Genomic DNA, 12,075 nt, shown 5'->3' with positions numbered 1-12,075 from the left:
CGCGTAATGTTGTTATTTCTTATTTTCACTGAACGTCCTCTTGGGAAAGACAGTCCCAAGCTCATTGGGCAGAGAACGACCATCTTCAGTCAAGGATGCTTTCCATCACTGGGACTAGAAAGCTTTTGCTGCTGTTGTTTTTAAAATATAAATAGAATCATGGGTTTCTTGCCCGCCTCCCCCTTACTCTGGGGCAGTGGGTTTCAAACTTCATGTATTAAAGACAATGAAGAGTTTTGTGGCACCTTAAAATCTAACATATTTATTATGACTTAAACTGTATGAAAGCTGCATGCCAGCCTTGCTCAACCTGGAGCCCTCGAGAGGTGTTGAACTACAACTCCCAGCGTCCCCCAGCCAGCCATGTTGTCCAGTTTTTCAGGACAGGCAAGGTGGGATTGTGGGGCAGGAAGGCTTTGTGCTGGACACAGAGAAATGATGTTTTGAGGAGATACAAAGAGAGATGTATGAGAATTTGTTTTGCTTGCAAAACGTGCAAACATGCCCTGTTTGAAGCTCTGAACGCAAGCGTGAACGTGTCTGCCAAAAATGTCCTCAAATTGTTGAACACATGCTTAGGTTTGTCTCGTTCCAGATTCCCAGTTCGATTTGTACAAATTTTCTAATTTGCGCACATTTCCCCTGTAGACTGAATGAGCCCGGCTTTAATCAATGGAGGAAATTTGTGCAAATTAGAACATCTGGGTAAATTTGGGGAGATTTGCAGAAATCTCCTGCTCTATTGCTGCTTGATTTGTGCAAGTTTCCTGTTCATGCAGAGCGAGCAGCGATCGCACATGGGAACAGGTATTGGGTGCGAGAGGACGTTCGGAGAATCCTAGCGATTTTGAGCATCGCTCGTTCACCCATCCCTAGATACAAGTGCTTGGAATGGATGAATGCACAGATTATCTCTGAAGAATGTTCCCTAGGGTGGTTTTTCCCTCCCTCCCCCCACAGTGCGGAATACAGTGTCCCACTAGCCCTTCTGGGCTATGTGTTTCCCCATCATCTCTTGCAGACCAGCATGGACCGTGCCTTGCACAGGAGGGGCTCTCTCACCATACCTGAGCTCTTGCTGGGTGGCGGTGCTGTCCAGGGTATCTTCCAGTTCTGTCTTCAGTGCCTCCAGCTCCTCACCCAGGTCCCGCTTCTGCTTTTCGGCTTTATTCCTTGCGGCCCGCTCAGAATCCAGGTCCTCTTGGAGGTCAGAGATGTGGGCTTCCAACTCGCGGATTTTCTTCAGGGCATTGTTTTTTTGGCCCATTTCATCCTCAAGCCTGGTGTGGGAGGGTGTGTGTGGGGAATTAAATTTAAAAGATTAAAGACTAATTTAACAGAAGATGCATTTGTCATAAGACATATTGGGTTAACCATTGCAGGGGAACAGGAGGGGACACTTTGTAATGGAATGGGGAGAAAGCCTTTTCAGCATAAATTCCCAATTGTGACCATTTCCAGATCTAGTCCAATACAAGTCAGTGGAGCAGGAAAATGAACTAAACCAGATTGCAGGTTTCATCTTGGTCCAGTCAGTTTCACTCTGCTCCAGCATGGCGCCTCTCTCACTGGACAGTGGAGATAGCAGGGATCAAACCTGGGAACTTCTACATACAAGCAGTGCTCTGTCACTGAGTTGTTGCAGTAATGAGGGGTCATGGGAGCGGGGGGCAGGGGATGGCTCATTTTGGCTTTCCTCAGATGCTGCTTGGAGCGCAACTGAGATGTGCAAACTGGATTGGACAGAGACCTCATCAGAATGAAAAAACAGGGACGCGTGTGCCGCAGGCAACGGCAGTTCTACGCTCAGTTCATTCTGAGTCCCTGTTCTGTCACCCGCACAGCCCAGACACCAGCAGCCTGAGCCGAGCCGGTCTCCGGAGCGGCCCACCTGGCCAGGGCAGCCTGGAGCTCCTCCTCCTTCTTGGCCAGCTGCATCTTCAGTTCGGCAATCTGGGCTTGGAGGTCGGCAATCTGCTCGTGGAGGTCGCTCGAATCCCCCTCGAGCTTCCTCTTCATTTTCTCCAGCTCTTGCCGGCATTTCTCTTCCTTCTTCAGGCGCACTTCCAGTTCTGAAATCATCGACTCGTGCTTGTTTTTCAGCTTCGTTAGGTTCTTGGCTTTCTCCTCCTCTTCCGCGAGGTTTGTCGTCAAATCACTTATTCTCTCCTCGAGGAGTTTTCTTTCCTGCAGAGAAGGAAAGGAAGAGGAACGACTTTCTGAAGTCTGGATGACGCTTAGTTCACACAAGCAGGCCAAAAACGAAGAGGCGCCAGGGACCAGGGAGTGCCCCTGTGCCCGCCACATTGCAACCAGCGGAAGCATCGGCGGTATAAATGCAGCCTTTTGATGCCCGATGCCTTCTCTCTCCACAGAGCAGCGGATACCCAGCCGCATTTGGATGCAGGAGGCCCTGGGTTCAAATCCCAGTGCATCTCATGGACTGGCCTCAGGCAAATCCCTCTCAACCTAAACAGCTTCACTGAATTGTTGTGGATCCTGCAATAAATGAGCTGGGATAGGGTTTATTTTGCCTTTTACCAGAACCTCAAGGCCCCCCAGCCGGAGCCAGGAGCAAAATGGCGGCTCGGGGAGTGGGGCCAATTACCAGCCACACACAGGGTTGACCTGCGTGGACGAGTTACAGATCAGGGGTTCTAACGGCCTAAAAGCAGGGAGGGGGATTTCTGCTGCTCTTGCTAGACGACCGGCATGCTTCCAGGCGAGGCTTTTATCGCACCATCACCCGGCCTCGTTCACAGAATTCTATAGGGGGACCCACACAGTGTGGAGCTCTGCACAGACCTTGGTGAGCTTGTTGTTCTGATCATCCATCATTAGGATGTCGTCTTCCATCTTCTTGATCTTGGCCTCTGCAGTAACTTTCTCCAGCTGTAGCTTTTGTCTTGCAGCCTCTTCTTCTTCTAGCTGATCCTCAAGATCCTTTTGGGGAGAGGGAGGAAGCAAAAAAGGGAAGTGTGATCTTGGGAGACGACATCACCCCAGAAGGACCGTGGCTATAATCGTGGCTTGTGGAACCATCTCTGACGCCTTTGCATTTCTGCGCATTCGTTTACCTTGTGACATCGCAAGCCTAATGCACAACTGTCCCAACTGACCAAGCAACCCAAGTCCTCTCGGAAGGCAGTAATATTATGGGGGGCCACCAAAATATCACAGTCGGAGAGGGACATCCCTGGCTGAGACAGCTCTAGGTTTGAGGGTGACCTCAGCAAAGACTTCCCGGCTGGCCTCCAGCCTCAGCCTCACTCGGTGGCTGCAGTTTCCCAGAGTGATGCCATGTCAGGTGCATTGTGGGAAACGTAATCAGCCGCCCGCCACTGCTCCTGCTTGGTAACTGCAGGGTGTGCGTCCAGGACGTGGCCGAGTGCTGGCACTGGGCCCAATCCCAGGATCTTTTGCAGCGTCACAAAGGAGCACGCCCCAGATCACAGGCTGGCAGGCAACTGGCCAGCAGAGTGCCCCGTGTATCTGTTCAGTCAACTCTGTGCCGCTCATCACAGCACAGGAGGGCTGACAGCAATAAAAATATATTAAGACGAATGAAGAACAACAGACCCGTAGAGAAAATGGCAGACCCCCTCCAAAGGCTGATAAAGCCAGCTGCATAAGATATCACTTGTAGCAGGGGTTGGGGAACATGTGGCCCTCCAGATGTTGTTGGACTTCCGGTCCCATCAGCCCCAGCCAGCACAGCCAATGGTGAAGGACGAAGGGAATTGCAGTCCAACAACATCTGGAAGGCCACATGCTCCCATCTCTGCTTTATAGAGATGCCCAGGGGACCCAATCTGTATGAATTCTGGGAGAAATGGACCCGATCCACACAAAGCGATCCTGGGCTAAATGTGCAGATCGGCAGTTAGTTATCCATCGGCTTCTGCACTTCCCAAACGTTCCGACACAGTTCTCTCTAAAAAGTGTACTTTAACTGCATATTTGGGGAGTGAAGGTGTCAGGAGCGCCCTAGCTGCCTCTTACAGTCTACTTCAATAGCCAACTCAAGACACAGACAAAAGGATTCTTTTCAAGGCTTTAATCCTTTTACAACTTAATGACTCTTTCAGATGCTAATCACCAGCGACTAAGCAAGGAACAGCACTGAGGAAAGATAGCAGAGTAGCCTGTGCTCCAGGATAGGCAGTTGGTCCCCGTTTGAAGGAGAATCACGGGAAGACCCTGAACTTATGGGCTAAGGAGAGGTCCTCCCTCTTTCCCTTTGGTCCTCGGGACGCGACCGTTGCTTGCGCGCCAAACAAGCGGAACGCCTCCTTTCAGCACCCTCCATCTGTCATCGCTCCCTGCGTCTGCGCCAAGCGTCCAGCAAGCCCCCCTCCCGCGCTGCCTCACTGCCAGAGTCACTATCTATCCCAGGAATGCTGGCAGGAGGAATCTCTGCCAGCTGCTGTGCCGGTGAGAGATGAGCAGGCTCCTCCCCCACGGATTGCTGTTCCTCCTCAGAATCAGAACTGCTCTGGGGTTCTATCGGCTCAGTTTCCACCCTGACAGAAGGTATTCAGAAGTTCACATTTTGAAAGACATACATGTCAACATATATATTTAAATGCATATTTAAATTTGAAGTTTTGTGTGTGTTTTTAAACTACAGATTAATGCAGAAATGAGGCAGAAAGGGCTTAGGAATGAATCCATGTGAACATAACCTGGACCAGAAATAGATTCTTATTAGTCCATCTGTAACCATTCACAAGGAAAATAAAAGGGGTGCCAGATATGCAGTATTGCAGGCTCTAGAAGAGCCTTCCTAGAGAGATCAGTCCATTATTGGGGTGCCGCAACGGAGAAGGCCTTGTCCCTGTCACCCCTGCCTTGCCTCTTAGGGCAGCATGGGGGGGAGGGGGAAGCAAGCTTCTAGTCCTCACAGGTGTGAAATCAATCCTGGAAGTGTGCTATCACTGTCTGCCAAAGGCGCTTCCTCCAAACTACACTGTCCCGCCCGCCCCTGGCCCCCAGTGTTTCTTCCCCTCTCTTCCTTCTCCTCGCATCAGCCAGGCCCCCCCCTTCATCCTCCAGCCAGGGCTGAGATCCTCAGGGAGTCCAAGCAACACAGATCCTGCCACTGTTTTAATCTCCCTCTGACCTCACCTTTTCTCCCTCGGAAGCTGAGAGGAAAGGTGAGGAGGGAAGAAGGGGGCAGTCTTACTGCAAGAGCTGTGCAAGGCTCCTGAGCCACAGTCGAGGCCTCCCGCTTTATCTCCCCCGCTCAAAGCCTCCTGGGACTCTTCTGCCCGAGCGTTGCCCTGGCGGCCGCGAAACACAGGAGTTCGGGTACCAGCATCTGTTGCTGCATCTTCTTCTTCTCCGCCTGGAGCTGCACCCCGCGCTCCTCCTCCTCCTCAATCCGGGCCTCCATTTCGTGCAGGATTTCCTCCAGCTCTTGCTTCTTGGCGGCCAGGCGGATCCTCATCTCCTCGGCCTCCGCGTACAGCTCCGTTTCGGCCTGAAGCTGTTCCTGCAGCAGGTTCTTCTCTTCAGACAGCTGGGCAAAAGCAAGAGGCGCAACAATGACCATGAGGTTAACAACCCTCAGGCAGAGCTTTCACCTGGGACAACCTCATTTACCCAAAATGCCTAGATCAGGTGCGCAGAACCTCAGGCCTCGGGGCCAAATCCAGCCCTCCAGGGATACCCAGAAGGCCGCGCCCCCACCAGTCATTGGTGGTTTCCTGGCTTTTGTGCAGTTTTTTCCCATTCTAAAAGGATGAGATGCTTCTCCCGAGGCAGTATTACTGGCAGGAAGAACTTTAAGCTAAAAGATGCTGGAATTTTTGGAAATGCTGGCCCCTCCTGCCTTTGGCCCTGCCCACCACTGGAATGCGGCCTCACGAGCTTCTCCAAAATTGCATTTGGTGCTCGGACTGAAAGAGGTTCTGCACTTAGAAAATCAGACATTTGGCCTAGAGAGTCAGGCATTTCGAAGTTCAGATTCTGCTGTGCCTGAATGGGCCACTATACACACAGGATCATATGTATCTGTGACTCCAACATGAGCACAAGACATGGGCTACAGCATTCTGCCTCCAGGGAATATCAGGGTTCATTTTTTAAAAGCAAGTTCCTAGCCCTCATGATTGCAATGATATGCTTGAAAGTGCAAGGACAACACCCACTAAGCTTTCAGAAGCCAAGGACAGCTGAACGAGATTTTGCGAGGTTGGGGGGGGGGGGGGCTTCATCGATTTGCAGAAGTCATGGTCCCTCCCCATGTCTATCAAAAGCAGAATACATTATGTGAACAAAGGGGATGCATGCAAATATGTTTCATCTGCAGCACTTATACAAGTCACGGAATTTAGCCTTTGGACTGGCATTTCTGTTTTGCTTTTAATACACCACGCTGATTACACAGAATGATGTTTCGTCCTGAGCCAGCACTCTGGGGCAAAGAAGGCCCCAGCCATCGAGCACTCTCCAGACGCTGCCCTCACCTGGCTGTGCTTTTGTTCCAGTTCCTTCAGCTCGAACTCTGCCTTGACTTGCCGTTCCTTGATCATCTTGAGCTCTTCATCTTTCGCCTGCATTTCTTCCTCTTGCCGGGTGACCTGCAGCAGTGGCTTCACCTGAAAGCCAGGAATTCGGGGTCATTTCTCAAACTTTTCAGGGCACACCATTTATAAAAAATGACACGGATGCCCACTCCAAAAATGAGGAATTGTATTTCTAGACTTAAATCAACCAGCAGCCTCACAATTCATGGGAACAGGACAGGGAGCGGCCTTAACCTAGCTCAGACTCTCTGTCCGTCCAGCAAAGCCCATAATGGCTAAGATTTGGGGAATGGGCGTAGCTCAGTGGTAGAGCTCCTGCAGAAGGTCTCAGGTTCGATGCCTGGCAGCATCTCCAGCTAGGACCATAAAAGAATCCTGCCTGAAGCTCTGGAGTGCCATGGCCACAGTCAGGGTTGACAGCACTGGGCTACATGGACCACAGGTCTGACTCAGTGTAAGGCAGCTTCCTAAGTTGTATGTTTTCTATGTCTGTAGTCCTCCTTCCCACCCCTTCTCCCCAAGATCCTTCTGACTGGAGAACCTGCTGGGGATTGAACCTGGGACCTTCCGCTCTGCCACTGAGAGAAGCTGAAGCACACAGCTGCTCTGTGCACAACAGCCCATTTATTTTATTTGGTTTATTTTATTTATACTCTGCCTTTCCATTAAGGAAATGGTACCCGAGGTGGCTAACAATAATAAGAATGTAAAAGAATTAAGATAAAAACGTGTTAAAACAATCATAAACCCACCCAGGCATTATGGTCAATGTCCAAGGCCTTCTTCCGAGTGCCTCCTCTAAGGCAGTCTCAGAAGGTGGCAACAAGGGAGAGGGCCTTTTCAGTGGTGGCCCTTGATTACGGAATGAGCTCCCCACTGAGGACTGCCTGGAGCCAACACTGCCATCTTTTAGGCTCCAGGTTAAGACTGTCCTCTACTACCAGGCATTTAATGGCATATGATGGGGCATTTATGCCAGCCCTTTGAACAGGTCTAGTATTTTATTGAAATTGTTTTTAGCCGTTTAAATTGTTTTTAAATTTTGCATATTTGATTTTTTTTGTGCTGTACTTTATCTTGTGAGTTGTTGTGAACTGCCCAGAGAGCTTCAGCTATTGGGAGGTATGGAAATGAAATGAATAAATAATAAAACGAATAAATTAAGAACACAATAAAAAACAACAACAAAAGAATAAAAACAGCATCCAACCCAACAGAGCCGCTTACACATCGAAGGTCTGCTCAAATAAAAAGCCTTTGCCTGCCGAAGGAGGGAGAGCAGCGAGGGAGCCTCCCTGGGCAGTGAATTCCATGCCCTGGGAGCGGCCACTGAGGAGGCCCCTCCTGCGTCCCCACCAAACACGCCTCTGGAGGCCGTGACGGTCTCGAAAGAAGGGCCTCCCCCAAGGCCTGTCTGGTCAGGAGAGGCGCTTACCTTGGTGAACAGCCTCCACCACTGCCAGTTCCTCAGCTTCAGGTAAGCGGCACAGTTTCTCTGGATGACCCTCATGGCGGTTAGTTGCTGCTGCCTCTTGGCAAAAGCTCTGAACGAAATTGACAATATATTTCATGTAATTTCATGCTGTACTGGTGGTTTTAATTTTGTGAACCGCCCAGAGAGCTTCGGCTATGGCGCAGTATAGAAGTGTAACAAATAAATAAATAAAGCAAGCACAAGGTAGCTGTTACATCATGCCAGTAGAAGGCGTCCCGGCCCACCTGCAAAAACGCGGGCGCCATCTCTCCCAGGGACTGGAGGGCAAACCCCACGCCACACGCAAATGCTCCTGTAGACGGTGGCTGTTCGTTTTTCTACAAAAGCGGGCAGTAGCTTCGGGGATGGAACATTTGACCAAAGAAACACCTGGGGAGGATGCTTAACCCTTTGCTCATCTAAATGCCCGCCAAGCTACTTATTTATTAACACAGTTATATCCCCCTTTCCATTTTTTCTTTTAAAAATCCACAAAATGGCAAGCCACGCTAAAATCAGATCTCAGATCACAAAACCCAGCCTAAAACATCAGTGAGAATCTGGCAAAACAGGAGCCAACCATTCAGCAGCGTGCCCATGACAGATCACTATTACACCTGTCCAAAAAGATGCTGGGACAGGACAGACTTAACCAGCAGCCTAAAAGCCCCTTTCCTGCTGGGCAGAGGGGGGGCAACTTTGGTCAGGACAATTGCCAATGAGCAAAGGGTTAAGCCAGCCTTTCCCCACCTGAGCCCTCCAGATGAGTTGGACTGCAGCTCCCACAATTCCCGTAACTGGCCATGCTGTCTGGGAACTGTGGAGGGCACCAGACTAGGGACAGCTGCATTTAGCAAACACACTGCCACTCAAGACTTTTCTTTGCAAAGGAAGTCTTTTGCAAAGACATCGGGGGACCTGCAAACATGGGAGTTTGTCCTTGAACCACAGTTGAAGCAAGAGCAATTAGTTGGCTTTGCGGACCCTCCCTTCCCACTACTCCCTGTATGGTGCAGCTTGGCTTTCTTGCAGCAGCTGTTCAAACCCTCTCTGTTATTTTGCTGGTTCCATTACACAGGGCACCTGGTCTCTGCTTGGGGTACGCTGTGGTCTAGATTGCATGGAGCTGGCCCAGCAAAGACAGAGGCTTTGGGAGGCAGCATGTCTGAAGGGTTCTGACCCTGTGTGTCCCACCCCATCACAGGCCAGGGCCCAGGGCCTTGTAGGCATCTTGGGAAACAGCCTTACTTTCTTGCCAGGTAGCCTCGGCTCTGAGCCTGGAAAGCAATGATGATGTCTGTGATCTTCAGGTCTCTCTCCTCCTCCAAATGAGCCAAGACGCCGGTTCGGAAGAAGATCTTGCTCTGGCCAATCCTATATAGGTTGGGATCAAGTTCCAGGGCTTTGATCTGGGGGGGGGGGGAGATGCCAACATGTAGTCTACCATTTTGACATAATAAGGTTGCCACTTTTTTCTGGCAGAGCACCTGCGCTTTTAACAGCTGTGTTAGAGGCAGAAATCCAGCAGGTAGAGTTTTGTTCACCACCTCATCTGGTGACCAGGAGAAGCTTCAGCTTATGAGCGTCTGCTTGTCATGTAATTATTCAAGGCCCAGAGGCCCAGTCAGAAAAAAAGTTGGCGATCCCACAACAGTCGCCGAGCATCTCAATGTGTATTTTCAAAATGGGCATATATTTAGTCATACACATTAGAGTGCACCGGTAGAAATTAATTCCAGAATATGACATGTGCCAAAAAGATAAATCCAACAAACAGAACATTGGTCCAGAGAAAAATACCTTAAGGATAACACTAAAGAGAAAATAAAAGGGAAGGGAAGTGAAACAAGAAAATAGGGGGAAGAGAAGAGAAAAAGTGAGAAGAAGCCCTGTGATTCTGGGGAGAAAGCACAGAAAACCAGCTCATGTAAATAAAGTGAAAGAAGGCACGTAAAAATATATGAAGGGTGAACTGGCTTTGCTCACCATGAGTATACACGCCTGTTTCCCATCCATAAATCCTTTTGGAATGGCGTTTGCAGCAAGAATTTCATAGCTATGGGAAAAGCGTGTTGAAAACAGTATTGAAAATTCTGCAACATAATCCCATGTGGGTTCAGTATTATCCAGTAAGCTCAAAACTAGACGACTATAACACACTTTATGTGGAGCTGTCCTTGAAAAGTGTCTGGAACTTCAACTGGTCCAAAATGTTGCCACCAGACTATTGTAGGGGTGGGCTGGACAGAACATATAACTCTGGTCCTACCCAATCTGTACTGGTTACCTTTTCATTCTTAGGGTCAAATTCAAGAGGCTGGATCTTACCTTAAAAGCCCTAAATGGTGAGGGACCTGGGTACCAAGGATCACCAACTCCCACATGGGCCCTCCTGTATATTCCTTTCAACCTCTGAAGTCCTGCTTTGGGTCCCCTCATCAAATGAGGTTCAGGAGGGAAGCATAAGGAACAGGGCCTTTTGGGGTGTGGTGCCAATGCTCCGCAATTCCCTCCCTAGACAGGCCCCCATGTCTATATGCCTCCAGCACCTGCTGAAGACCTGGCTTTTTAAGGAGGCCTTTTGGGGGAGCTGAACTGATAGTTCTGTTTGCTTATCATTATAATATTTTAGTTCACACCTTAATTATTTGTATCTGCATGCAGCTCACTGCTTTGGAGTTTCCCTCATGGAAAAATAGCAGGATAGAAAATTTTAAAATAAATGAATATATGAATATTTTCAAAACAGATAAGTGAGCAGAAGAGCTCTTTCTATTTCAGAGGTTGAGCAGGTGAGCATGAGGAACAGGGCCTTTTCGGTTGTGATGCCAATGTTCTGGAGGCAGTTTACGCCTTCTACATTCTTCCAACAACAGCCCTAAGCTCTGTTTTGTTTTCATATCCAAGGTGTGAACCAAAAGCAATGGTGCTCTTGCACCTTTCCCATTCATTTCAAAGGAGAATTTGCCAGTGGATTGGGCCTGCCACTTCACTGCCTGACCTTCCTCATTCCTCCAAGCTAGGTTTGTGATGCTATAGGAGTCCAGACAGCTGCTGCTTGTGCCAGCTTGCATATGTGCCTTGCGGCCAAGTCACTTGGCTGTCTGAACTCATTTTGAAAACTCTGGCACACACACCCTGCAGAAAAAGAAGTCTTCATTCTCTTACCGCTGCCGGAATTCCTGGAAGACTATTCTGTTAGGGAAGCCCTGGCGACAGATGCGGATCCCCTCCAAGACACCGTTGCACCTCAGCTGCTCCAGCACCAAGTGGGCATCTAGTTTCCCGGCCTATAAAACACGGACAACATTACAATTCCACCAGAGCGTGCAGCAGAGAAGGCCGGAGGCGTTTGTATAATGGCAACTTTTGCACTTGGCCCTGGAATGGAAAAGCAGAATAGAAACACACACACCTATACCCGTAAACCAATCTTCCCCAACATGGCATCCTCCAGATGTGTTGGACTACAACGCCAATCATATCCAGCCAGCACGCCATGTTGGCTGGGGGGAAGTTGTGGTCCCATACATCTGGAGGGTGCATGCTTGCGGGAGGCTGCAAGCCCTGAGAGTTTTTCTCAAGGACGGCATAAGAATATTTTATAATAATAAATGTGCTGCAGCTGCACTGTGGAACTGACCCTTTTTTCATGGTTTGGGATGATGCAGCGGACGAAGTTTGGGCTCGTGTTCCTCAGGGTGGTCATAAGCTTAGTCAATTGCTCCTTGTACAGCTGCCCGACCGTCCGGAACATGCCCTTCTTTGTCTTGGAAGCACTGGGGAGGGAGCTCTCCGTCATCTTGGCCATCTGGTCCAGCCCCACAATGCGGTCCACTGGAATACAAGCAAGACCACCAGTTCAGCCACAAGGGTCATCCCTAGCCTCGGACAACGCAGGCGTTATTTCGCCCACAATGCTAACAAGCTTCGTCCAGCTTCTCTTGTGCTACTGAACCATGGAGGAAACAGGTTTGGCTTTCAGGGTCTCTTGGAACAGCTTCCAGAGATCAAGAGTTTTTCTACATGAGGCATTTATTCTGCACTCATCATTCCGTAATTACGGTTGTT

General features: G+C 49.6%; 1 protein-coding gene across 3 annotated transcripts in view; it reads right to left on the bottom strand.

Moving 5' to 3' along the window:
• Nucleotides 1-12,075, bottom strand: part of MYH11 (myosin heavy chain 11) — an 87,657-nt gene that overhangs the window by 20,743 nt on the left and 54,839 nt on the right. For all 3 annotated transcript variants that reach the window (XM_084818073.1, XM_084818071.1, XM_084818074.1), the window contains 10 exons: nucleotides 11,648-11,841; nucleotides 11,173-11,294; nucleotides 9,991-10,060; nucleotides 9,253-9,413; nucleotides 7,966-8,074; nucleotides 6,471-6,602; nucleotides 5,315-5,521; nucleotides 2,806-2,943; nucleotides 1,892-2,187; nucleotides 1,068-1,280 (listed from right to left, as the gene is read on the bottom strand). In XM_084818073.1, coding sequence (XP_084674199.1) covers nucleotides 1,068-1,280; nucleotides 1,892-2,187; nucleotides 2,806-2,943; nucleotides 5,315-5,521; nucleotides 6,471-6,602; nucleotides 7,966-8,074; nucleotides 9,253-9,413; nucleotides 9,991-10,060; nucleotides 11,173-11,294; nucleotides 11,648-11,841 — 1,642 coding nt within the window. The remainder of the gene's footprint in view (nucleotides 1-1,067; nucleotides 1,281-1,891; nucleotides 2,188-2,805; nucleotides 2,944-5,314; nucleotides 5,522-6,470; nucleotides 6,603-7,965; nucleotides 8,075-9,252; nucleotides 9,414-9,990; nucleotides 10,061-11,172; nucleotides 11,295-11,647; nucleotides 11,842-12,075) is intronic.

This window comes from Heloderma suspectum, chromosome 12 (genome assembly GCF_057233095.1).
Source record: "Heloderma suspectum isolate Gila_16-S chromosome 12, 16-S_ref, whole genome shotgun sequence".
NCBI classification, from domain to species: domain Eukaryota; kingdom Metazoa; phylum Chordata; class Lepidosauria; order Squamata; family Helodermatidae; genus Heloderma; species Heloderma suspectum.
Note: the sequence above shows the minus strand (reverse complement) of the source record. Positions and strands in the feature narration are given on the sequence as shown.